The following is a 26,329-nucleotide window of genomic DNA, read 5'->3' as shown; positions in this document are numbered from 1 at the left end:
AAATTATTGATATAATTCCATTTTAAAGTGGTTAAAGAAAATATATTTTTTCATCAGGTTTTTGAAATGTTTATGTTTAGTTTGTGAAAATACTAATATTAAAAGACCAAAATACCAACAAATCTCTAAATTGATAGATAGATGCAAAAACTTCAGCCTGTGGTGTCTGGCCTTACATTTAGGATGTTTATTTGTGAGTTTTAATCGGTTGAGCTTCTTGTTCAGCAAATCACGAGCTCTGTTTTCACGCTTGTTTTTGAAATTCAGCCGCTGTGCCAATTGGCTGTGGGTTTGTAATTGGATGACATCACATTCTAGGGTGGGTGTAGCTGAGGCAAGCACACACATTTTCTTCAGAATATTAATTTAGCATTTTTTTTGTTGAAAATCATTATATTCATAAAATGATCTTTACAAGAATTCCTCCAAATAGAGGAATAGATTTGATTATTTCTTGCGGGGAAAATAAACAAGGCAGACTTGATCAACGCAGAACACTGTCATGACAAAACATTTATAATACCAGTCGAACAAGGTCTCAGACGTTTGGAAGGTGTTAACCACATCACACTAATCTTGTGAATTGTTCCGGAGGAGATATTCAGCCTGAAATAGATAAACACAAAATGTAGTATTTAGAAGAAACAAAAAAGGACAATTCGGTTGAAAACGCTTCTTTACTGTAGGCCTAGCTACTTCGGTACCTGACAACAATCCACATTCATTTATTCTTGAAGTATAATTGAAGAGTAGAAGTAGGCTACTACCCTATTGAATCCATTTGCTTCTATGGAAGACATGGGTCTATGTTATTTCACTCATCAGTGCTCTGTCTACTGGTCTCTGATGTATGAGTGTACAGTATATTGTTTCTGTATGTCCCTTGCTGGTGACAAGTCTGATTTTCTCTTTGTGGGATTAATAAAGTTTATTAAATAAAAAAATATCTAAACAAATGGAATAATAACATTACCAGGAAGTCTACCGGGTCGTCTGGCTTGGCCTTGCAGCACTCCATCATGCCCTCGGTGAGAGAGGGCATTACGTAACTCATCAGGTAGTTCCTCAAGGGGGCGGAGCGAGCCACCAGCAGCTCACGTTCCTGCCTCTTCACCTCAGTCACGTGACGGTTCTAGAGACACACACACACACACACACACACACACACACACACACACACAACGTACGTAAACTCCGCTAAACTAAAACTACAGTTCCATGGTTTACGTTGTTGCTGGTGGCCCACTCTTCCATGGTATACAAAGAGTGGTTTTAAGAGTTTATAGATCTGAGAGGACTGGATAGGGGTAAGCAATATGGAGATGAGCCTATAAGGATTCCAAAATGGAATCAAATCTCAATGAGTAATGTGAGAGAGATGTTTCCTGTAATGGCACCCTATTCACATTATGGCATACTACTTCTGATGCAGCCCTGCTCTTACCCACTCCTCTAGCTGTGCGGCCATCTTGGCAGCGGTCTCAGCCTCCCTCCTCTTCCAGTCTGCTGTCTCCAGTACCAGGCGCTGTGCTGTCTCCTCTGCGGACTTCCTCTCCATCTCCTCTCTCTCCTCAGGGGTGGGTCCGTAGTTCCTGGGATGCCCCACCAGCCTGGTGATCTTCTCCATCACAGCACCATATTCAGGGTCGACGGCATTGTTCACCTCTGACAGACAGACATCAGACTATGAAAGACTGACAGACTTCCTCTCAATGCGTTAAGTTCTATTCAATCACTATTTACTACAATTACTATACACCGGTTCTGATAATTAAGTTGAATATTAGGGTTTCAAAATGACCTTATCCATCGCATTATTCTCTTTTGGTAAATCAGTATCTCCAGTTTTTCGGCCTTACCAATGTGCTCTGGGTGAATCTCCAGCTCGTCAAAGTAGTTCAGAACCGTTTCATCTTCCACGTTGGCTTTTCTATATTTCTTCAGTCGGCTAAGGTACTCGTCTTTAGAGTAGCGCATCTTCTCTGCCACACTCTCAGGTAGGTTCTGCACCCGCTCCTTTAAGAAGTCATCAGATGCCTCCAGGGAGAAAATGAACTCTGCAAAACAGACAGACGGGGGATCAATAATTGCCCTGCAATACTGTGCAATTCAGTGTAACATATATATTAACAATTACTTACCAGGAATGATCTTCTTGTTGTAGGCAGGCATTTTGGACCTGGGATAATCCGGTTCCATGTCTTCATCTGGAAAACATCAGTGTTTAAGAGACCAAGCAGGATGACAACGGTCAGTGTGGAGTTTGGAAACAATAGTTCCAATGAGAAGGTTATTTTGCAATATCTTCAATGTTTCAATTGTAAATAATGTTAATTTGATTTATGTTAACCATAGAAGATCTCCTTGGCCTGATCGTAGGACTTGGGGAAGCCGTCAAGGACGAAGCCATGGTTCCTGCAAGGCGTGGAGTTCAGCTTATCACGCATGATACGGTAAACAAGCCTGTCGCTCAGGCGACCTGCAAGAATAATGATGACATTTATGAAATCACTAACACTGTTTCAGACATTTTTGAAAACAATGTAACAAAAGAAACATCTTCATAATAGGAAATCGAACAAATGATAGAGATGAGGGGCGGAGTCTAAATGACATCTACAAACATGCTTTCAGGAACAACTGTGGAATATTAACACACCTTCATTTTGCTCCATGCTGTCCTTCAGAGAGTCCAGTTGGTCCTGAGCGTTACTGACCGCCTCTTCACTCTCTCCCTCCTGCTCAGCCCCATTCACAGCCTCCTCCTGACATATAATGAGCAACTCAAATGAATACCTTAATTAATATATTGTAAGATATTGTTTTACAAAATGGTTCACACACCTATTGATACTGTAGAGTGTAAGTGTATAGTACAGAGAGACCTGTAATATCAGAAAATAACAGGGGTGCATTTCTTTTGAACTACCACAAGGGGGAGGTATTTCCTATTTTACAAGAGAATAAATATGAAGTGCTATACAAGCGTAATGCCTTTGCTTTTCCTGACCAGATGTTGCATCTTCTCATCAATGACCTCTTGGAGCTTGATGTGGTGCAGTTTGTAATGTTTACACAGTGTCTCTGCCACAGTGCTCTTCCCCACCGCTGGAGGACCCAAGAGACAGATTCTGATGGGCTGATGGGAAAACAAAAGAGCATGTTAAATATTTTAACCATTTATGGCTTGAATATGAGTATATAATATCATAGAAAATAATATAATGACACTATCTATAATCTATAATCTATCTATAAACCTAAACATGGTACACATTCTCTGTATTTCTGTGTAACGAAGCTTTCCTTCCAATAAGAGACAATACACACGTTCAGATTCTAAATTGGTGCTGGGAAAATCCATTCAGACCTTAGCTAAGAACAGAAGAGGTAAACATACAGTAGTATGTCTGGTCCCTCACCAGTAGTAGTCTCAACAGTTTGTATTCCTCCACCACGCCGTTGATGTTATCAATGATGCCAGCCTCCGACACCCATTGAAGGTTGAAGGTTTCCTTCAGAAAGATTGGCTCTATCCGCAGGTTGACACTCAGGTGATCCACATCAGCGTTCTGGAAAACAAGGTGAAATTGATGCTCCAACATTGACCAGACCCGGACCTACTGCTGTTCTGCCAATTTCCCATTGGTCAACCAAGACTGCACAGACAGATCTGGGACCAGGCTAGTGAAGATATGCTGCAACTGACAACGGTCATTTCTGAATTAGCTTTCCTTAACCTGAGATGGGGGATCAAAACAGACAGACCGTCAGAGCATTGGTGAGGTAGGCCTCCTCCTTGGGGACTTTCTTGATCTTCCCTGGACCGAGCACAAAGCTTATTATCTAGCAGGGGGGATACAGAAAACAACACCAACCATTTTGTAGATCTACAAATCTATTTAAAAAGAAAGAAATGCAACAACTTTACCAATAAACTTGAAATGATCAACAAGATGTCTGTCTGGCTTAACCTATTTACCTTCACAATATCCTCAAAAGTGTTATTGGAATCATCCACAGCGATGAAATAATGTATCTTTGGCTTGTGGTCGATTACATTCTGAATAACCCTTGTAGACAGAAGTAGACAATATTACAGAATTAGTATTCATTTTTACCCAAACTCTGGCAGATACCCTTAAATAAGCAATAATTGAACATCAAGACAATGGAATGGACACATTGAAAAATACAAACCCTGCAAGGTCGTTGACATGAATGGTAGGGATAACATTTGTGCCAGGCCCAAAAACAGGAACTCTTGCAATCTCCCCCAACCAAGACGCCTTGAGGATTGGAGCCAGAGGAAAGAGTGAGATAGAAAACATCCATCGAAGCCTTCATAGAATAATAATGTCTCAGTTAATTAGTTCAGATGTACCTTGAAGAAGTAGTGGAGGAGGTTTTCTCCCATTCCATACTGAGCACCTGCTGCCACAACATAACTGGACAGCTTGGACTTTTTCTGGATGGCCAATAAAAAGAGTTGTTGTTTTTGCCGTTGTTTTTGTTGTTGTTTTTGTTGTTGCTGACATTTGCCCTGCCCAGTACACTTACAGTTTTGCCCAGCTTGAGCACCGTTTTCTCTGCGTTGGCGTGCTCCTTGAAGTTAGGATGATGTCTTTTCCTCCTGTAGTCGTCCTCTGTCAGAGGAATCTCTGGGTCATTCTAAGGACAGAAAAGATATGAGGAATATTCAGAAAAGTGAATTGACACATTCATTATATAGTGATTAGGCTACATAAGAATTGGAATAGAAACTTACAGGATCTGCTGGCTTGCTCATTGCCCAGGTCATGACTGACGATATCAAAATGAATACCTTCTGAGACGCAAAACTCTCAATATCTGAGTGAAGAGCTGTAGCATAAAGGAAGAGGAGGCATCATCTTACTGTAGGTGCAGTAGGCTAGAGGCCATGCAGTATATGCAAAGTAACTCAAAAAGGTCCAGTGAGACAATATGACAGTCTGAGTAGGGCTGTCAAACGTAAAAAATAACATCTAGTTAATCGCAGGAATTGCTGTGATTAATCACAATTAATCACATTCTGAATTTGCTCAAATTGAGCTGTAATTTAAGATTTTTTTAAAATACAAAATACATTACAAGAATATTGACATCTTTATTTTGTCCAAAGTAATGGTTTTTAAAATCCGGCAAATTGATAAAGCTCACTTTTAACCTCAATGTCAACTTGTTTTGACATTGCATTGTTGTTTTTAGCTGTATAGATTATGTATTTTGGATTTTTCCAGTGTATTTTCAACGCCTTCAGACAATGCGCTTAATCACAATAAAAAAAAAATAGTGCACTAAAATTGCAAAAAGTTAACTGATTAACTCTGACAGCCCTATCTGAGAGTGAATGTATCATGACGGTTTCATCCAACACTGGTCCATAGCCCACCTGAAATGGCCCAAGTTGCCTCATCTATCAGCTCTGCTGTTGCATTTTCAGAGATATTGTAAACCACCACATCACATTCCAATAGCCTTGGCAGGAGCTGATCTCGGTTCTGTGACTGGAATGGAAATGGAAAGATGTCAATGACAGGCGTAGATGAAAATTGCATGCCTTTGCATAGTGCTGAATGATGAAGTGTTTTGTTATATCAAATCAAATCAAATTGTATTTGCCACATGCGCCGAATTCAACAGGTGTAGACCTTACAGTGAAATGCTTACAAGCCCTTAACCAACAATGCAGTTAAGAAAAATAAGTGTTAAGTAAAAAATTTATGATAAAAAAAAAAGAATAAATAATTAAAGAGCAGCAGTAAATTAACAGCAGCGAGGGGGGGGGGGGGGGGGGATGCAAATAGTCCAGGTAGCCATTTGATTAGTTGTTCAGGAGTCTTATGGCTTGGGAGTAGAAGCTGTTAAGAAGCATTTTGGACCTACACTTTGCGCTTCGGTATCGCTTGCCGTGTGGTAGCAGAGAGAACAGTCTATGACTTGGGTGGCTGGAGTCTTTGACAATTTCTAGGGCCTTCCTCTGACACCGCCTGGTATAGAGGTCCTGGATGGCAGGAAGCTTGTTCCCAGTGATGTACTGGGCCGTATGCACTACCCTCTTTAGCGCCTTGCGGTCGGAGGCCGAGCAGTTGCCATACCAAGCAGTGATGCAACCAGTCAGGATGCTCTCGATCGTGCAGCTGTAGAACCCATGCCAAATCTTTTCAGTCTCCTGAGGGGGAATAGGCTTTGTCGTGCCCTCTTCACGACTGTCTTGGTGTGTAGCTGATAGATGATAGATGATAGATGATGCCTCCCGAGTGGCGCAGTGGTCTAAGGCAGTGCAAGCTGTGCCACTAGAGATCCTGGTTCGAATCCAGGCTCTGTCATAGCCGGCCGCGACCGGGAGACCCATGGGGAGGCGCACAATTGGCCCAGCGTCGTCCAGGGTAGGGGAGGGAATGGCCGGCAGGGATGAAGCTCAGTTGGTAGAGCATGGCGTTTGCAACGCCAGGGTTGTGGGTTCGTTTCCCACGGGGGGCCAGTATGAAAAAAAAAAGGAAAAAAAAAAGTGTATGCACTCACTGACTGTAAGTCGCTCTGGATAAGAGCGTCTGCTAAATGACGTACATGAAAATGTTTGGACCATGATAGTTTGTTGGTGACCAGCCTTTCAAAGCACTTCATGGCTACAGATGTGAGTGCTAGGGGTCTGTAGTCATTTAGGCAGGTTACCTTAATGTTCTTGAGCACAGGGACTATGGTGGTCTGCTTGAAACATGTTGGTATTACAGACTCAGTCAGAGACAGGTTGAAAATGTCAGTGAAGACACTTGCAAATTGGTCAGTGCATGCTCGGAGTACAGCACATGTCCTGGTAATCTGTCTGGCCCTGCGGCCTTGTGAATGTTGACCTGTTTAAAAGTCTTACTCACATCGGCTACGGAGAGCGTGATCACACAGTCATCCGGAACAGCTGGTGCTCTCATGCATGCTTCAGTGTTGCTTGCCTCAAAGCGAGCATAGAAGTAATTTAGCTCGTCTGGTCGGCTCGTGTCACTGGGCAGCTTGTGGCTGTGATTCCCTTAGTAGTCTGTAATAGTTTGCAAGCCCGGCCACATCCGACGAGCGTCGAAAGCCAGTGTAGTACGATTCAATCTTAGTTCTGTATTTACGCTTTGCCTGTTTGATGGTTTGTCGGAGGGTATAGCGGGATTTCTTATAAGTGTCCAGGTTAGAGTCCCGCTCCTTGAAAGCGGCAACTCTACCCTTTAGCTCAGTGCAGATGTTGCCTGTAATCCATTGCTTCTGGTTGGGGTATGTACGTACGGTCACTGTGGGGACGACGTCATTGATGCACTTATTGATGAAGCCAGTGACTGATGTGGTGTACTCCTTAATGCCATCGGAAGAATCCTGGAACATATTCCAGTCTGTGCTAGCAAAACAGTCCTGTAGCTTAGCATCTGCGTCATCTGACCACTTCTTTATTGACCGAGTCACTGGTGCTTCCTGCTTTAGATTTTGTAAGCAGGAATCAGGAGGATAGAATTATGGTCATATTTGCCAAATGGAGGGCGAGGGAGAGCTTTGTATGCGTCTCTGTGTGTGGAGTAAAGGTGGTCTAGAGTTTTTTTTCCTCTGGTTGCACATTTAACATGCTGGTAGAAATTTGGTAAAATGGATTTAAGTTTCCCTGCATTAAAGTCCCTGGCCACTAGGAGCGCCGCCTCTGGATGAGCGTTTTCCTGTTTGCTTATGGCCTTATACAGCTCATTGAGTGCGGTCTTAGTGCCAGCATCGGTTTGTGGTGGTAAATAGACAGCTACGAAAAATATAGATGAAAACTCTCTTGGTAAATAGTGTGGTCTACAGCTTTTCATGAGATACTCTACCTCAGGCGAGCAAAGCCTCGAGACATCCTTGATATTAGATGTTGTGCACCAGCTGTTGTTTACAAATATACACAGACCGCCACACCTTGTCTTACCGGAGGTGGCTGTTCCATCTTCCCTATGCAGCGTAAACCTCACCAGCTGTATGTTATCCATGTCGTCGTTCAGCCACGACTCGGTGAAACGTAAGATATTACAGTTTTTAATGTCCCGTTGGTAGGATATTTGTGATCGTAGCTCGTCTATTTTGTTATCCAATGATTGTACGTTGGCTAATAGGACATGGTAGAGGAAAATTACCCCCTCGCCGGCGGATCCTTACAAGATCCCTGACCTACGTTCCCGATATCTCTGTCTCCGAATGGCGGGGATTTGGGCCTTGTCAGGTGTCTGAAGTAAATCCTTCACGTCTGACTCGTTAAAGAAAAAATCTTCGTCCAGTACGAGGTGAGTAATCGCTGTCCTGATATCCAGAAGCTTTTTTCTGTTCTTATGCATAACACAATGCGGAGTGCCTGGATTGTCCGTAGAGCTCCGAGACAGGATTGTGTCGAGACACAGATCTGGGGGAAGTGTACCAAAAAATGTCTGCAGCATTGAAGGTCCCAAGAACACAGTGGCCTCCATCATTCTCTGCAGCGCTCCACAATTCAGGCCTTTATGGTAGAGTGGCCAGACAGAAGCCACTCATCAGTAAAAGTCCTCTGTATCTCAGCTGGTAGAGCACGGCGCTTGTAACGCCAAGGTAGTGGGTTCGATCCCTGGGACCACCCATACACAAAAATGTATGCAGGCACGACTGTAAGTCGCTTTGGATAAAAGCGTCTGCTAAATGGCATATTATATTATATTACAGCCCACTTGGAGTTTGCCAAAAGGCACCTAAAGGACTCTCAGACCATGAGAAACAAGATTCTCTGGTCTGATGAAACAAAGATTAAATTATTTGGCCTGAATGCCAAGCGTCACGTCTGGAGGAAACCTGGCACCATCCCTACGGTGAAGCATGGTGGTGGCAGCATCATGCTGTGGGGATGTTTTTCAGCGGCAGGGACTGGGAGACTAGTCAGGATCGAGGGAAAGATGAACAAAGCAAAGTACAGAGAGATCCTTGATGAAAACCTGCTCCAGAGCGTTCAGGACCTCAGACTTGGGTGAAGGTTCACCTTCCAACAGGACAACAACCCTAAGCCAAGAGTGGTTTCGGGGCATGTCTCTGAATGTCCTTGAGTGGCCCAGCCAGAGCCCGGACTTGAACCCGATCGAACATCTCTGAAGAGACCTGAAAATAGCTGGGCAGCAACGCTCCCCATCCAACCTGACAGAGCTTGAGAGGATCTGATGAGAAGAATGGGAGAAAATCCCCAAATACAGGTGTAACAGGCTTGTAGCGTCATACCCAAGAAGACTTGAGGCTGTAATCGCTGCCAAAGGTGCTCCAACATAGTACTGAGTAAAGGGTCTGAATACTTATGTAAATGTGATATTTCAATTTTTTTATAAAATAGCAAACATTTATAAAAACCTGCTTTTGTTTGTCATTATGCGGTAGAATAAGGCTCCAACCTAACAAAATGTGGAAACGTCAAGGGGTCTGAATACTTTCCGAAGGCCATATACCACAAACCCCTGAGGTGCCTTATTGCTATTGTAAACTGGTTACCAACGTAATAAGAGCAGTTTAAAAATAAATGTTTAAAAATAAATGTTTTGTCATACCCGTGACAATCAGCATTCAGGGCTCGAACCACCCAGTTTATAGTGGGTTATTAAGTATACTCACTGTATAACATTCTAATGCAAAACTGGGGTTTTCCCCGTCGTTGTTAGAGATAGTTCCAACAATTTGAAAAGTCCCATCTTGCAGTGTAAGCTCATCCGCAGGGGGACCATCCTCTTCTGCCTCCTCCAAGGAGCCGCCAACTATGCAGGTTGACAGAAACTATACACAGTCGCAAAAAGTGTAAACAAAAACATTGTCAGCTACATTATGTAATATTTCACCACATCAAACGCCGATACAAAGATATTTTTGCTACTTTACCTTTGCGATACATTTAGATGAATATTGTTCAATATTGTTGACGAAAACTCGTTTAGTTCGGTAACTTTCTTTCTTTTCGTCCGCCATGTTTCCCGTTGCTGGGGAAAGATGCACGCTTTGCGGTTGCTAACATCGCCTCAGCCAATTAAATAAGTGCATTTGCAAACGTGAGCAATGAGCAATGACTGAGCACCAGAAGCATCTTGCTCAGATACCGGTAAATAAAATAAAAATTATAAAATAGAGATAAGAAAGACTTCATGCAGTTAGTTCAATGCACATTTCATAATATAACAAATGCAATGCATAAATGTTAATGCATAAATGCTCAGCCCAGTCAAAACTGTTCGCTGTTCTGGCACCCCCAATGGTGGAACAACCTCCCTCACGACGCCAGGACAGCGGAGTCACTCACCACTTCCGGAGACACTTGAAACCCTACCTCTTTAAGGAATACCTGGGATAGTATAAAACTAATCCTAAATGTAAACTTTTTACACAGGGTATTTTGGCAGAAGATAGCACTTGTTCTCCAGTTGTGGTGTAAAATATTTGCTATTTTTGTCAGTCACATAATAAAACTCTCCTCATGACTTCTACCTAGTAACTCTCTGTTGTGTCCTGTCATGTGAATGATAAATGCCTTAATCAGTTCTCTTCCTCTGTGGGAAGGGGGTTGATTGTTTGGTGATTTACAGTAAGTCTTCCTCGACTATTCAGGGTCTTCCTCCAAAACCCACCACAACTAGTCTTTTAAACTACTCTGTTACGAATAGTGTTGATATTAATGCAATTCACAATAGGACAGGTGACTGTAGGCTATTATACAGTGAGCTCCAAAAGCATTGGGAGAGTGACATTTTTTGTTGTTGTTTTGGCTCTGTACTTCAGCACTTTGGATTTGAAATGATACTATGACGTTAAAGTATAGACTATCAGCTTTAATTTGAGGGTATTTTCCATGACATAGACTGACATTTCCACGACATAGACTGACATTTCCATGACATAGACTGCCATTTCCATGACATAGACTGACCAGGTGAAAGCTACGAACCCTTATTGATGTCACCTGTTAAATCAATTTCAATCAAAAATATTTAAATGCCTTTGAACGGGGTATGGTAGTTGGTGCCAGGCGCACCGGTTTGAGTGTGTGCAATGCTCCTGGGTTTTTCACACTCAACAGTTTCCCATGTGTATCAAGAATAGTCCACCACCCAAAGGCAAGTATGGGTAGCTGCAGCCAGGGGCGGTGTGTTCATTAGGGCGATATGGGCGACGCACTGCCAAACGGGAAAAGGAAGGGATTTTTTTTCTAATCAATTATATCACGGCAACAGTAGTTTTCAGTGTTCTAATCTAGACGTCTGATCTGCCACTAAATGTCCAATCAGGCTAAAGTCGTGCTTCAAATGGCCCCGCCCGTTTTGGGGCGATTTCAGTCAGGTTGAAAATCGCCCCAGAAGTCTCTCAGACTCTCATGTAAAATTTTTTTTTTTTCAAATATCAGAGCTTTCAATACAATCTCTATGGGTTCCGGGAGGGCTTGCACTTACGCGCTTTCGTCATACGTAACATAACCATGAACATAACTAAGAAAAGAGTGGGTAGCAGCGTCAATCAATTCACGTACTACTGTCAAGATTGCTAGCGTTCAGTGCAACTCGATTGTCTCTTTGAAAGAAGTTCATTTTTGTCTGCGAACAAATCAAGATAAATTGGCAACGAAACAATTAGGACCTCCCAGACCAAATTTAATAATTCAACAGGTTTCTACTAAAGGGGGAAAGTCCTACACCCTAGGATTTTCCAAAAATTGGTACGAACGAAAAACCTGGCTAGCAGGCTGCGATGTAGCTAATGCAGTCTTCTGCTACCCCTGCTTACTCTTTCACCCTGAAGGCGGCACGGCAGACAGCACCGCTTGGACAGCGACTGGTGTAACGGACATGCACCATCTTTCAGAAAAGATTAAGAAACATGAGCTGTCAAAGACCCACATGGATAGCTGTTTCAGATTGTCTGCTTTGGGGAGAGTGAACATTGCCACTCAACTGGATGAGAGATACAGCTAGCTGTCCGCTGCCACAACGATGAGGTTAGCAAGAACCGCCACATCCTCAGCCGGCTAATCCAGTGTGTGAAGTTTTGCGGAGTGTTTGAGTTAGCTTTGCGAGGCAAAGATGAAACGGAGGGCTCCACCAACACTGGTATTTTTCTTGGACTTGTCAACTTTGTGGCACAATTAGATGAGGTGTTTGATGACCATCTTAAAAATGCTAAAGTTTTCAAGGGCACATCAAAGACCATTCAAAACGAGCTACTGGAGTGTATGCTAGCGGTCATGACGGAACATATTGTGGAGGAGGTGAAGTCGGCGAACTTCGTAGCTATCCAAGCTGACGAGACCATGGACGTTTGTACACAGACACAGCTGGTGCTTGTGCTGAGGTACATAGATAGCAAGAAGATTTTATTTTTTTCCTGGGGCTTTTTCACAAAATCATGCCCCACGTCGACATTCTGTACCAGAAGCTACAGAAGAAGGACATCGATGCTGTCTTCATCAAACGTGCCCTCGACAGCTTCACAAGCAGTGTGCAGGCCATAAGGTAAGATTAAACAATATCATTCGATCTTTCTCAAAGCAGAGCTTTATTTGAAAATGTATGCATGAAAGGAGACATCATCATATTTACAAATCCATACAATTGGCCAGAATATGGTTGTTCATTTTTTACAAAGCCATACAGATAGCTGTGTTTACCTTTTCTAGAAATTATTTTCAAATTCTGTTTTCAGGCAAAATGTCTATCACTGTTCATTTTCACAAATCTATACAAGAGGGCAGAATATGGAAGTCTATAAAAATGTCTTATTACCAATAACTTGCATCAATGTTTTCAGTAGCCTCTATCAAAAGCTCCTGCTTGCTTGTTGTGAATTATGCTCAGGTGCACATATTTCCAATTCAACCATGAGGCCTTTTTGAAGCAAGTAATGTGTATATCAGTTTTGACTTATATGCTGCCCCTGTCTTCATGTTGTTGCTGGACATATCTTTTTTAAAATGTGTGTAGGTCACCTAAATCATCAGAAAAATTGCCCCCCCCTGAGAATTTTTTCAGGTGCCGCCACTGGCTGCAGCCCAATATGGCGCCCGGAGTATGGGCGAGTGGGTGTGTTGAAAGGAGTAGGTGTTTGTAAAGTGAATCAGATCATTGTGCAGATTTGTTGCCACTCAAGACTGTTTTGCGTGGCTGGTTGGGCTGCACTACGAGTCGATAGTAAGTCAATAGTAAGTCGATAGTAGGTCAATAGCAGGCCACCAGTGCTCCAGTGTTGTGTCTGCCGAGTGCCAACTTGAAGTGCTTCCTACTGGGTATCATGGTCGTGTCGCAGCCGGCAGCTACATAGTCATTTTTTTCTCTCACATGATTTTATTTCAAGTAGGATAGCAGCCTACACAAGAAATAACTAATATTGATAACCATCTAGATGTCACCTTGATACATACAGTCTACTACTCAATGGGGAGGACATGAACAGAGAAAGTTAAGCGCTGTTCAGTGTTCACTATTAATGCAAGTCACCACACCCTAATAGGGATTTGTTTTATCTTAATCATATCACAATCAACTTTTACCAGTTGAATGTAGACACAACTGTAATACTTTTAAAAATATTTTCCCCCCAGAAATATTTTATGCAAATATGCAAATTAGGTGATGTCTCATTATATGTGCATATTTGCATATCAAGCACATACATTTTTCTGGACACTGGATGTTTTCATTTTGTTAACACACTCCAGGACCTGACTTTTCCAAAGCAGATTAAAATACTAATTACACATTTTTGGCACATTTTTCCAAAGAAAATGATATCTAGAATAAAACATTTATAACATATCAACAAGTCTGGAGAATATATCTAAGCATAACCACACACAATTTGGTGAATGCTGATGCTTCTGATGTTGAGAAAAATGTGGTGGCATGTGGGAAGAGTCGGACAAGTACACTGACCTTAAGACTACTAAACACCTACTTAGACCCAATCACCATCTCTTCAAAGGAAATTACTAAATATAGTCCAGTTTGTAACATTCTCTATGAAATGGGATTTTAAATTATGGGGAAATCAATTACATTTTTACATTTTTGACATTTAGCAGACGCTCTTATCCAGAGTGCATACATTTTCATACTGGCCCCCCATGGGGATCGAACCCACAACCCTGGCGTTGCAAATGCCATGCTCTACCAACTGAGCTACAGAGGGCTTTGAAATTATAGTAGTGAGCTTTGAAATTATTGATATAATTCCATTTTAAAGTGGTTAAAGAAAATATATTTTTTTCATTAGGTTTTTGAAATATTTATGTTTAGTTTGTGAAAATACTAATATTAAAAGACCAAAATACCAACAAATCTCTAAATTGATAGATAGATGCAAAAACTATTTGTGAGTTTTAATCGGTTGAGCTTCTTGTTCAGCAAATCACGAGCTCTGTTTTCACGCTTGTTTTTGAAATTCAGCCGCTGTGCCAATTGGCTGTGGGTTTGTAATTGGATGACATCACATGCTAGGGTGGGTGTAGCTGAGGCAAGCACACACATTTTCTTCAGAATATAAATTTAGCTTTTTTTTTGTTGAAAATCATTATATTCATAAAATGATCTTTACAATAATTCCTCCAAATAGAGGAATAGATTTGATTATTTCTTGTGGGGAAAATAAACAAGGCAGACTTGATCAACGCAGAACATTTATAATACCAGTCGAACAAGGTCTCAGACGTTTGGAAGGTGTTAACCACATCACACTAATCTTGTGAATTGTTCCGGAGGAGATATTCAGCCTGAAATAGATAAACACAAAATATAGTATTTAGAAGAAACAAAAAAGGACAATTCGGTTGAAAACGCTTCTTTACTGTAGGCCTAGCTACTTCGGTACCTGACAACAATCCACATTCATTTATTCTTGAAGTATAATTGAAGAGTAGAAGTAGGCTACTACCCTATTGAATCCATTGTACAGTATATTGTTTCTGTATGTCTCTTGCTGGTGACAAGTCTGATTTTCTCTTTGTGGGATTAATAAAGTTTATTAAATAAAAAAAATATCTAAACAAATGGAATAATAACATTACCAGGAAGTCTACCGGGTCGTCTGGCTTGGCCTTGCAGCACTCCATCATGCCCTCGGTGAGAGAGGGCATTACGTAACTCATCAGGTAGTTCCTCAAGGGGGCGGAGCGAGCCACCAGCAGCTCATGCTCCTGCCTCTTCACCTCAGTCACGTGACGGTTCTAGAGACACACACACACACACACACACACACACACACACACACACACACACACACACACACACACACACACACAACGTATGTACACCTCCGCTAAACTAAAACTACAGCTCCATGGTTTACGTTGTTGCTGGTGGCCCACTCTTCCATGGTATACAAAGAGTGGTTTTAAGAGTTTATAGATCTGAGAGGACTGGATAGGGGTAAGCAATATGGAGATGAGCCTATAAGGATTCCAAAATGGAATCAAATCTCAATGAGTAATGTGAGAGAGATGTTTCCTGTAATGGCACCCTATTCACATTATGGCATACTACTTCTGATGCAGCCCTTCTCTTACCCACTCCTCTAGCTGTGCGGCCATCTTGGCAGCGGTCTCAGCCTCCCTCCTCTTCCAGTCTGCTGTCTCCAGTACCAGGCGCTGTGCTGTCTCCTCTCCGGACTTCCTCTCCATCTCCTCTCTCTCCTCAGGGGTGGGTCCGTAGTTCCTGGGATGCCCCACCAGCCTGGTGATCTTCTCCATCACAGAAACCATATTCAGGGTCGACGGCATTGTTCACCTCTGACAGACAGACATCAGACTATGAAAGACTGACAGACTTCCTCTCAATGCGTTAAGTTCTATTCAATCACTATTTACTACAATTACTATACACCGGTTCTGATAATTAAGTTGAATATTAGGGTTTCAAAATGACCTTATCCATCGCATTATTCTCTTTTGGTAAATCAGTATCTCCAGTTTTTCGGCCTTACCAATGTGCTCTGGGTGAATCTCCAGCTCGTCAAAGTAGTTCAGAACCGTTTCATCTTCCACGTTGGCTTTTCTATATTTCTTCAGCCAGCTAAGGTACTCGTCTTTAGAGTAGCGCATCTTCTCTGCCACACTCTCAGGTAGGTTCTGCACCCGCTCCTTTAAGAAGTCATCAGATGCCTCCAGGGAGAAAATGAACTCTGCAAAACAGACAGACGGGGGATCAATAATAGCCCTGCAATACTGTGCAATTCAGTGTAACATATATATTAACAATTACTTACCAGGAATGATCTTCTTGTTGTAGGCAGGCATTTTGGACCTGGGATAATCCGGTTCCATGTCTTCATCTGGAAAACATCAGTGTTTAAGAGACCAAGCAGGATGACAACGGTCAGTGTGGAGTTTGGAAACAATAGTTCCAATGAAAAGGTTATTTTGCAATATCTTCAATGTTTCAATTGTAAATAATGTTAATTTGATTTATGTTAACCATAGAAGATCTCCTTGGCCTGATCGTAGGACTTGGGGAAGCCGTCGAGGACGAAGCCATGGTTCCTGCAAGGCGTTGAGTTCAGCTTATCACGCATGATATGGTAAACAAGCCTGTCGCTCAGGCGACCTGCAAGAATAATGATGACATTTATGAAATCACTAACACTGTTTCAGAAATTTTTGAAAACAATGTAACAAAAGAAACATCTTCATAATAGGAAATCGAACAAATGATAGAGATGAGGGGCGGAGTCTAAATGACATCTACAAACATGCTTTCAGGAACAACTGTGGAATATTAACACACCTTCATTTTGCTCCATGCTGTCCTTCAGAGAGTCCAGTTGGTCCTGAGCGTTACTGACCGCCTCTTCACTCTCTCCCTCCTGCTCAGCCCCATTCACAGCCTCCTCCTGACATATAATGAGCAACTCAAATGAATACCTTAATTAATATATTGTAAGATATTGTTTTACAAAATGGTTCCCACACCTATTGATACTGTAGAGTGTAAGTGTATAGTACAGAGAGACCTGTAATATCAGAAAATAACAGGGGTGCATTTCTTTTGAACTACCACAAGGGGGAGGTATTTCCTATTTTACAAGAGAGAATAAATATGAAGTGCTATACAAGCGTAATGCCTTTGTTTTTACTGACCAGATGTTGCATCTTCTCATCAATGACCTCTTGGAGCTTGATGTGGTGCAGTTTGTAATGTTTACACAGTGTCTCTGCCACAGTGCTCTTCCCCACCGCTGGAGGACCCAAGAGACAGATTCTGATGGGCTGATGGGAAAACAAAAGAGCATGTTAAATATTTTAACCATTTATGGCTTGAATATGAGTATATAATATCATAGAAAATAATATAATGACACTATCTATAATCTATAATCTATAATCTATCTATAAACCTAAACATGGTACACATTCTCTGTATTGCTGTGTAACAAAGCTTTCCTTCCAATAAGAGACAATACACACGTTCACATTCTAAATTGGTGCTGGGAAAATCCATTCAGACTCTAGCTAAGAACAGAAGAGGTAAACATACAGTAGTAGGTCTGGTCCCTCACCAGTAGTAGTCTCAACAGTTTGTATTCCTCCACCACGCTGTTGATGTTATCAATGATGCCAGCCTCCGACACCCAGTGAAGGTTGAAGGTTTCCTTCAGAAAGATTGGCTCTATCCGCAGGTTGACACTCAGGTGATCCACATCAGCGTTCTGGAAAACAAGGTGAAATTGATGCTCCAACATTGACCAGACCCGGACCTACTGCTGTTCTGCCAATTTCCCATTGGTCAACCAAGACTGCACAAACAGATCTGGGACCAGGCTAGTGAAGATATGCTCCAACTGACAACGGTCATTTCTGAATTAGCTTTCTTTAACCTGAGATGGGGGATCAAAACAGACAGACCGTCAGAGCATTGGTGAGGTAGGCCTCCTCCTTGGGGACTTTCTTGATCTTCCCTGGACCGAGCACTAAGCTTATTATCTAGCAGGGGGGATACAGAAAACAACACCAACCATTTTGTAGATCTACAAATCTATTTAAAAAGAAAGAAATGCAACAATTTTACCAATAAACTTGAAATGATCAACACGATGTCTGTCTGGCTTAACCTATTTACCTTCACAATATCCTCAAAAGTGTTATTGGAATCATCCACAGCGATGAAATAATGTATCTTTGGCTTGTGGTCGATTACATTCTGAATAACCCTTGTAGACAGAAGTAGACAATATTACAGAATTAGTATTCATTTTTACCCAAACTCTGGCAGATACCCTTAAATAAGCAATAATAGAACATCAAGACAATGGAATGGACACATTGAAAAATACAAACCCTGCAAGGTCGTTGACATGAATGGTAGGGATAACATTTGTGCCAGGCCCAAAAACAGGAACTCTTGCAATCTCCCCCAACCAAGACGCCTTGAGGATTGGAGCCAGAGGAAAGAGTGAGATAGAAAACATCCATCGAAGCCTTCATAGAATAATAATGTCTCAGTTAATTAGTTCAGATGTACCTTGAAGAAGTAGTGGAGGAGGTTTTCTCCCATTCCATACTGAGCACCTGCTGCCACAACATAACTGGACAGCTTGGACTTTTTCTGGATGGCCAATAAAAAGAGTTGTTGTTTTTGCCGTTGTTTTTGTTGTTGTTTTTGTTGTTGCTGACATTTGCCCTGCCCAGTACACTTACAGTTTTGCCCAGCTTGAGCACCGTTTTCTCTGCGTTGGCGTGCTCCTTGAAGTTAGGATGATGTCTTTTCCTCCTGTAGTCGTCCTCTGTCAGAGGAATCTCTGGGTCATTCTAAGGACAGAAAAGATATGAGGAATATTCAGAAAAGTGAATTGACACATTCATTACATAGTGATTAGGCTACATAAGAATTGGAATAGATACTTACAGGATCTGCTGGCTTGCTCATTGCCCAGGTCATGACTGACGATATCAAAATGAATACCTTCTGAGACGCAAAACTCTCAATATCTGAGTGAAGAGCTGTAGCATAAAGGAAGAGGAGGCATCATCTTACTGTAGGTGCAGTAGGCTAGAGGCCATGCAGTATATGCAAAGTAACTCAAAAAGGTCCAGTGAGACAATATGACAGTCTGAGTAGGGCTGTCAAACGTAAAAAATAACATCTAGTTAATCGCAGGAATTGCTGTGATTAATCACAATTAATCACATTCTGAATTTGCTCAAATTGAGCTGTAATTTAAGATGTTTTTAAAAATACAAAATACATTACAAGAATATTGACATCTTTATTTTGTCCAAAGTAATGGTTTGTAAAATCCGGCAAATTGATAAAGCTCACTTTTAACCTCAATGTCAACTTGTTTTGACATTGCATTGTTGTTTTTAGCTGTATAGATTATGTATTTTGGATTTTTCCAGTGTATTTTCAACGCCTTCAGACAATGCGCTTAATCACAATAAAAAAGAATTAGTGCACTAAAATTGCAAAAAGTTAACTGATTAACTCTGACAGCCCTATCTGAGAGTGAATGTATCATGACGGTTTCATCCAACACTGGTCCATAGCCCACCTGAAATGGCCCAAGTTGCCTCATCTATCAGCTCTGCTGTTGCATTTTCGGAGATATTGTAAACCACCACATCACATTCCAATAGCCTTGGCAGGAGCTGATCTCGGTTCTGTGACTGGAATGGAAATGGAAAGATGTCAATGACAGGCGTAGATGAAAATTGCATGCCTTTGCATAGTGCTGAATGATTAAGTGTTTTGTTAAATCAAATCAAATCAAATTGTATTTGCCACATGCGCCGAATACAACAGGTGTAGACCTTACAGTGAAATGCTTACAAGCCCTTAACCAACAATGCAGTTTTAAGAAAAATAAGTGTTAAGTAAAAAATGTATGATAAAAAAAAAAGAAAGAATAAATAATTAAAGAGCAGCAGTAAATTAACAGCAGCGAGGGTGGGGGGATGCAAATAGTCCAGGTAGCCATTTGATTAGCTGTTCAGGAGTCTTATGGCTTGGGAGTAGAAGCTGTTAAGAAGCATTTTGGACCTAGACTTTGCGCTCCGGTACCGCTTGCCGTGTGGTAGCAGAGAGAACAGTCTATGACTTGGGTGGCTGGAGTCTTTGACAATTTCTAGGGCCTTCCTCTGACACCGCCTGGTATAGAGGTCCTGGATGGCAGGAAGCTTGGCCCCAGTGATGTACTGGGCCGTATGCACTACCCTCTTTAGCGCCTTGCGGTCGGAGGCCGAGCAGTTGCCATACCAAGCAGTGATGCAACCAGTCAGGATGCTCTCGATCGTGCAGCTGTAGAACCCATGCCAAATCTTTTCAGTCTCCTGAGGGGGAATAGGCTTTGTCGTGCCCTCTTCACGACTGTCTTGGTGTGTAGCTGATAGATGATAGATGATAGATGATGCCTCCCGAGTGGTGCAGTGGTCTAAGGCAGTGCAAGCTGTGCCAGTAGAGATCCTGGTTCGAATCCAGGCTCTGTCATAGCCGGCCGTGACCGGGAGACCCATGGGGAGGCGCACAATTGGCCCAGCGTCGTCCAGGGTAGGGGACGGAATGGCCGGCAGGGATGTAGCTCAGTTGGTAGAGCATGGCGTTTGCAACGCCAGGGTTGTGGGTTCGTTTCCCACGGGGGGCCAGTATGAAAAAAAAATAAAAAAATAAAAAAAATGTATGCACTCACTCTGGATAAGAGCGTCTGCTAAATGACGTAAATGAAAATGTTTGGACCATGATAGTTTGTTGGTGACCAGCCTTTCAAAGCACTTCATGGCTACAGACGTGAGTGCTAGGGGTCTGTAGGCAGGTTACCTTAATGTTCTTGAGCACAGGGACTATGGTGGTCTGCTTGAAACATGTTGGTATTACAGACTCAGTCAGAGACAGGTTGAAAATGTCAGTGAAGACACTTGCAAGTTGGTCAGTGCATGCTCGGAGTACAGCGCATGTCCTGGTAATCTGTCTGGCCCTGCGGCCTTGTGAATGTTGACCTGTTTAAAAGTCTTACTCACATCGGCTACGGAGAGCGTGATCACACAGTCGTCCGGAACAGCTGGTTCTCTCATGCATGCTTCAGTGTTGCTTGCCTCAAAGCGAGCATAGAAGTAATTTAGCTCGTCTGGTCGGCTCGTGTCACTGGGCAGCTTGTGGCCGTGATTCCCTTTGTAGTCTGTAATAGTTTGCAAGCCCGGCCACATCCGACGAGCGTCGGAGCCAGTGTAGTACGATTCAATCTTAGTTCTGTATTTACGCTTTGCCTGTTTGATGGTTCGTCGGAGGGTATAGCGGGATTTCTTATAAGTGTCCAGGTTAGAGTCCCGCTCATTGAAAGCGGCAGCTCTACCCTTTAGCTCAGTGCAGATGTTGCCTGTAATCCATTGCTTCTGGTTGGGGTGTGTACGTACGGTCACTGTGGGGACGACGTCATTGATGCACTTATTGATGAAGCCAGTGACTGATGTGGTGTACTCCTTAATGCCATCGGAAGAATCCTGGAACATATTCCAGTCTGTGCTAGAAAAACAGTCCTGTAGCTTAGCATCTGCGTCATCTGACCACTTCTTTATTGACCGAGTCACTGGTGCTTCCTGCTTTAGATTTTGTAAGCAGGAATCAGGAGGATAGAATTATAGTCATATTTGCCAAATGGAGGGCGAGGGAGAGCTTTGTATGCGTCTCTGTGTGTGGAGTAAAGGTGGTCTAGAGTTTTTTTTCCCTGGTTGCACATTTAACATGCTGGTAGAAATTTGGTAAAATGGATTTAAGTTTCCCTGCATTAAAGTCCCTGGCCACTAGGAGCGCCGCCTCTGGATGAGCGTTTTCCTGTTTGCTTATGGCCTTATACAGCTCATTGAGTGCGGTCTTAGTGCCAGCATCGGTTTGTGGTGGTAAATAGACAGCTACGAAAAATATAGATGAAAACTCTCTTGGTAAATAGTGTGGTCTACAGCTTTTCATGAGATACTCTACCTCAGGCGAGCAAAGCCTCGAGACATCCTTGATATTAGATGTTGTGCACCAGCTGTTGTTTACAAATATACACAGACCGCCACCCCTTGTCTTAACGGAGGTGGCTGTTGCATCTTCCCTATGCAGCGTAAACCCCACCAGCTGTATGTTATCCATGTCGTCGTTCAGCCACGACTCTGTGAAACGTAAGATATTACAGTTTTTAATGTCCCGTTGGTAGGATATTTGTGATCGTAGCTCTTCTATTTTGTTATCCAATGATTGTACGTTGGCTAATAGGACATGGTAGAGGCAAATTACCCACTCGCCGTCGGATCCTTACAAGATCCCTGACCTACGTTCCCGATATCTCTGTCTCCGAATGGCGGGGATTTGGGCCTTGTCAGGTGTCTGAAGTAAATCCTTCACGTCTGACTCGTTAAAGAAAAAATCTTCGTCCAGTACGAGGTGAGTAATCGCTGTCCTGATATCCAGAAGCTCTTTTCGGTCATAAGAGACGGTGGCAGAAAGATTACGTACAAAATAATTTACAAATAACGCGAAAAAACACACACAATAGCACAATTGGTTAGGAGCCCGTAAAACGGCAGCCATCTCCTCCGGCGCCATTTACCTAGTTATATTGTATATTTAAGAAATAAGGCCCAAGGGGTGTGGTATATGACCAATATACCACAGCTAAGGGCTGTTCTTATGCATAACACAATGCGGAGTGCCTGGATTGTCCGTAGAGCTCCGAGACAGGATTGTGTCGAGACACAGATCTGGGGGAAGGGTACCAAAAAATTTCTGCAGCATTGAAGGTCCCAAGAACACAGTGACCTCCATCATTCTCTGCAGCGCTCCACAATTCAGGCCTTTATGGTAGAGTGGCCAGACAGAAGCCACTCATCAGTAAAAGGCACATGACAGCCCACTTGGAGTTTGCCAAAAGGCACCTAAAGGACTCTCAGACCATGAGAAACAAGATTCTCTGGTCTGATGAAACAAAGATTACATTCTTTGGCCTGAATGCCAAGCGTCACGTCTGGAGGAAACCTGGCACCATCCCTACGGTGAAGCATGGTGGTGGCAGCATCATGCTGTGGGGATGTTTTTCAGCGGCAGGGACTGGGAGACTAGTCAGGATCGAGGGAAAGATGAACAAAGCAAAGTACAGAGAGATCCTTGATGAAAACCTGCTCCAGAGCGTTCAGGACCTCAGACTTGGGTGAAGGTTCACCTTCCAACAGGACAACAACCCTAAGCCAAGAGTGGTTTCGGGGCATGTCTCTGAATGTCCTTGAGTGGCCCAGCCAGAGCCCGGACTTGAACCCGATCGAACATCTCTGAAGAGACCTGAAAATAGCTGGGCAGCAACGCTCCCCATCCAACCTGACAGAGCTTGAGAGGATCTGATGAGAAGAATGGGAGAAAATCCCCAAATACAGGTGTGACAGGCTTGTAGCGTCATACCCAAGAAGACTTGAGGCTGTAATCGCTGCCAAAGGTGCTCCAACATAGTACTGAGTAAAGGGTCTGAATACTTATGTAAATTTGATATTTCCATTTTTTTATAAATTAGCAAACATTTATAAAAACCTGCTTTTGTTTGTCATTATGCGGTAGAATAAGGCTCCAACCTAACAAAATGTGGAAACGTCAAGGGGTCTGAATACTTTCCGAAGGCCATATACCACAAACCCCTGAGGTGCCTTATTGCTATTGTAAACTGGTTACCAACGTAATAAGAGCAGTTTAAAAATAAATGTTTAAAAATAAATGTTTTGTCATACCCGTGACAATCAGCATTCAGGGCTCGAACCACCCAGTTTATAGTGGGTTATTAAGTATACTCACTGTATAACATTCTAATGCAAAACTGGGGTTTTCCCCGTCGTTGTTAGAGATAGTTCCAACAATTTGAAAAGTCCCATCTTGCAGTGTAAGCTCATCCGCAGGGGGACCATCCTCTTCTGCCTCCTCCAAGGAGCCGCCAACTATGCAGGTTGACAGAAACTATACACAGTCGCAAAAAGTGTAAACAAAAACATTGTCAGCTACATTATGTAATATTTCACCACATCAAACGCCGATACAAATATATTTTTGCTACTTTACCTTTGCGATACATTTAGATGAATATTGTTCAATATTGTTGACGAAAACTCGTTTAGTTCGGTAACTTTCTTTCTTTTCGTCCGCCATGTTTCCCGTTGCTGGGGAAAGATGCACGCTTTGCGGTTGCTAACATCGCCTCAGCCAATGAAATAAGTGCATTTGCAAACGTGCGCAATGAGCAATGACTGAGCACCAGAAGCATCTTGCTCAGATACCGGTAAATAACATAAAAATTATAAAATAGAGATAAGAAAGACTTCATGCAGTTAGTTCAATGCACATTTCATAATATAACAAATGCAATGGATAAATGTTAATGCATAAATGCTCAGCCCAGTCAAAACTGTTCGCTGCTCTGGCACCCCAATGGTGGAACAACCTCCCTCACGACGCCAGGACAGCGGAGTCACTCACCACTTCCGGAGACACTTGAAACCCTACCTCTTTAAGGAATACCTGGGATAGTATAAAACTAATCCTATATGTAAACTTTTTACAAAGGGTATTTTGGCAGAAGATAGCACTTGTTCTCCAGTTGTGGTGTAAAATATTTGCTCTTTTTGTGAGTCACATAATAAAACTCTCCTCATGACTTCTACCTAGTAACTATCTGTTGTGTCCTGTCATGTGAATGATAAATGCCTTAATCAGTTCTCTTCCTCTGTGGGAAGGGGGTTGATTGTTTGGTGATTTACAGTAAGTCTTCCTCTACTATTCAGGGTCTTCCTCCAAAACCCACCACAACTAGTCTTTTAAACTACTCTGTTACGAATAGTGTTGATATTAATGCAATTCACAATAGGACAGGTGACTGTAGGCTATTATACAGTGAGCTCCAAAAGCATCGGGAGAGTGACATTTTTTGTTGTTGTTTTGGCTCTGTACTTCAGCACTTTGGATTTGAAATGATACTATGACGTTAAAGTATAGACTATCAGCTTTAATTTGAGGGTATTTTCCATGACATAGACTGACATTTCCACGACATAGACTGACATTTCCATTACATAGACTGACACTTCCATGACATAGACTGACATTTCCATGACATAGACTGACCAGGTGACAGCTACGAACCCTTATTGATGTCACCTGTTAAATCAATTTCAATCAGTATAGATGAAGGGAAGGAAACAGGTTAAAGAAGGATTTTAAGTCTTGAGACAATTGAGACATAGATTGTGTATGTGTGCCATTCAGAGGGTGAATGGGCAAGACAAAATATTTAAATGCCTTTGAACGGGGTATGGTAGTTGGTGCCAGGCGCACCGGTTTGAGTGTGTCAAGAACTGCAACGCTCCTGGGTTTTTCACACTCAACAGTTTCCCGTGTGTATCAAGAATAGTCCACCACCCAAAGGCAAGTATGTGTAGCTGCAGCCCAATATGGCGCCCGAAGGATGGGCGAGTGGGTGTGTCGAAAAGAGTGGGTGTGTCGAAAAGAGTGGGTGTGTCGAAAGGAGTGGGTGTGTCGAAAGGAGTGGGTGTGTCGAAAGGAGTGGGTGTGTCGAAAAGAGTGGGTGTATGTAAAGTGAATCAGATAATTGTGCAGATTTGTTGCCACTCAAGACTGTTTTGCGTGGCTGGTTGGGCTGCACTACGAGTCGATAGTAAGTCAATAGTAAGTCGATAGTAGGTCAATAGCAGGCCACCAGTGCTCCAGTGTTGTGTCTGCCGAGTGCCAACTTGAAGTGCTTCCTACTGGGTATCATGGTCGTGTCGCAGGCGGCAGCTACATAGTCATTTTTTTCTCTCACATGATTTTATTTCAAGTAGGATAGCAGCCTACACAAGAAATAACTAATATTGATAACCATCTAGATGTCACCTTGATACATACAGTCTACTACTCAATGGTGAGGACATGAACAGAGAAAGTTAAGCGATGTTCAGTGTTCACTATTAATGCAAGTCACCACACCCTAATAGGGATTGGTTTTATCTTAATCATATCACAATCAACTTTTACCAGTTGAATGTAGACACAACTGTAATACTTTTAGAAATATTTTTCCAAAAGAAATATTTTATGCAAATATGCAAATTAGGTGATGTCTCATTATATGTGCATATTTGCATATCAAGCACATACATTTTTCTGGACACTGGATGTTTTCATTTTGTTAACACACTCCTGACTTTTCCAAAGCAGATTAAAATACTAATTACACATTTTTGGCACATTTTTCCAAAGAAAATGTTATCTAGAATAAAACGTTTATAACATATCAACAAGTCTGGAGAATATATCTAAGCATAACCACACACAAT

General features: G+C 42.3%; 1 protein-coding gene and 1 pseudogene across 2 annotated transcripts; both read right to left on the bottom strand.

Moving 5' to 3' along the window:
• Positions 1-570: 570 nt before the first annotated feature.
• Positions 571-9,987, bottom strand: LOC311108086 (adenylate kinase 7-like; the record flags this gene model as incomplete). The annotated part of the gene is made up of 18 exons (XM_084150728.1): positions 571-606; positions 974-1,132; positions 1,445-1,665; positions 1,860-2,057; positions 2,142-2,207; positions 2,351-2,479; positions 2,660-2,765; positions 3,011-3,139; positions 3,423-3,572; positions 3,769-3,846; positions 3,983-4,073; positions 4,201-4,289; positions 4,385-4,468; positions 4,561-4,671; positions 4,769-4,863; positions 5,414-5,528; positions 9,640-9,798; positions 9,901-9,987. The coding sequence occupies 18 exons, from the start codon at positions 9,985-9,987 to the stop codon at positions 571-573; spliced, it is 2,103 nt and encodes a 700-aa protein (XP_084006854.1).
• Positions 9,988-14,731: 4,744 nt separating this feature from the next.
• LOC311108455 (adenylate kinase 7-like) lies at positions 14,732-24,146 on the bottom strand (annotated as a pseudogene). Its single transcript has 18 exons — positions 24,060-24,146; positions 23,799-23,957; positions 19,540-19,654; positions 18,894-18,988; positions 18,686-18,796; positions 18,510-18,593; positions 18,326-18,414; positions 18,108-18,198; positions 17,894-17,971; positions 17,548-17,697; positions 17,129-17,257; positions 16,776-16,881; positions 16,467-16,595; positions 16,258-16,323; positions 15,976-16,173; positions 15,560-15,781; positions 15,062-15,220; positions 14,732-14,767 (listed from the first exon to the last, which is right to left on the bottom strand). The product of its transcript is annotated as an adenylate kinase 7-like (transcript).
• Between the last annotated feature and the right edge of the window lie 2,183 nt (positions 24,147-26,329).

The sequence above is a fragment of the Coregonus lavaretus genome, assembly GCF_964263955.1.
Source record: "Coregonus lavaretus genome assembly, chromosome: 33".
Taxonomy (NCBI): domain Eukaryota; kingdom Metazoa; phylum Chordata; class Actinopteri; order Salmoniformes; family Salmonidae; genus Coregonus; species Coregonus lavaretus.
Note: the sequence above shows the minus strand (reverse complement) of the source record. Positions and strands in the feature narration are given on the sequence as shown.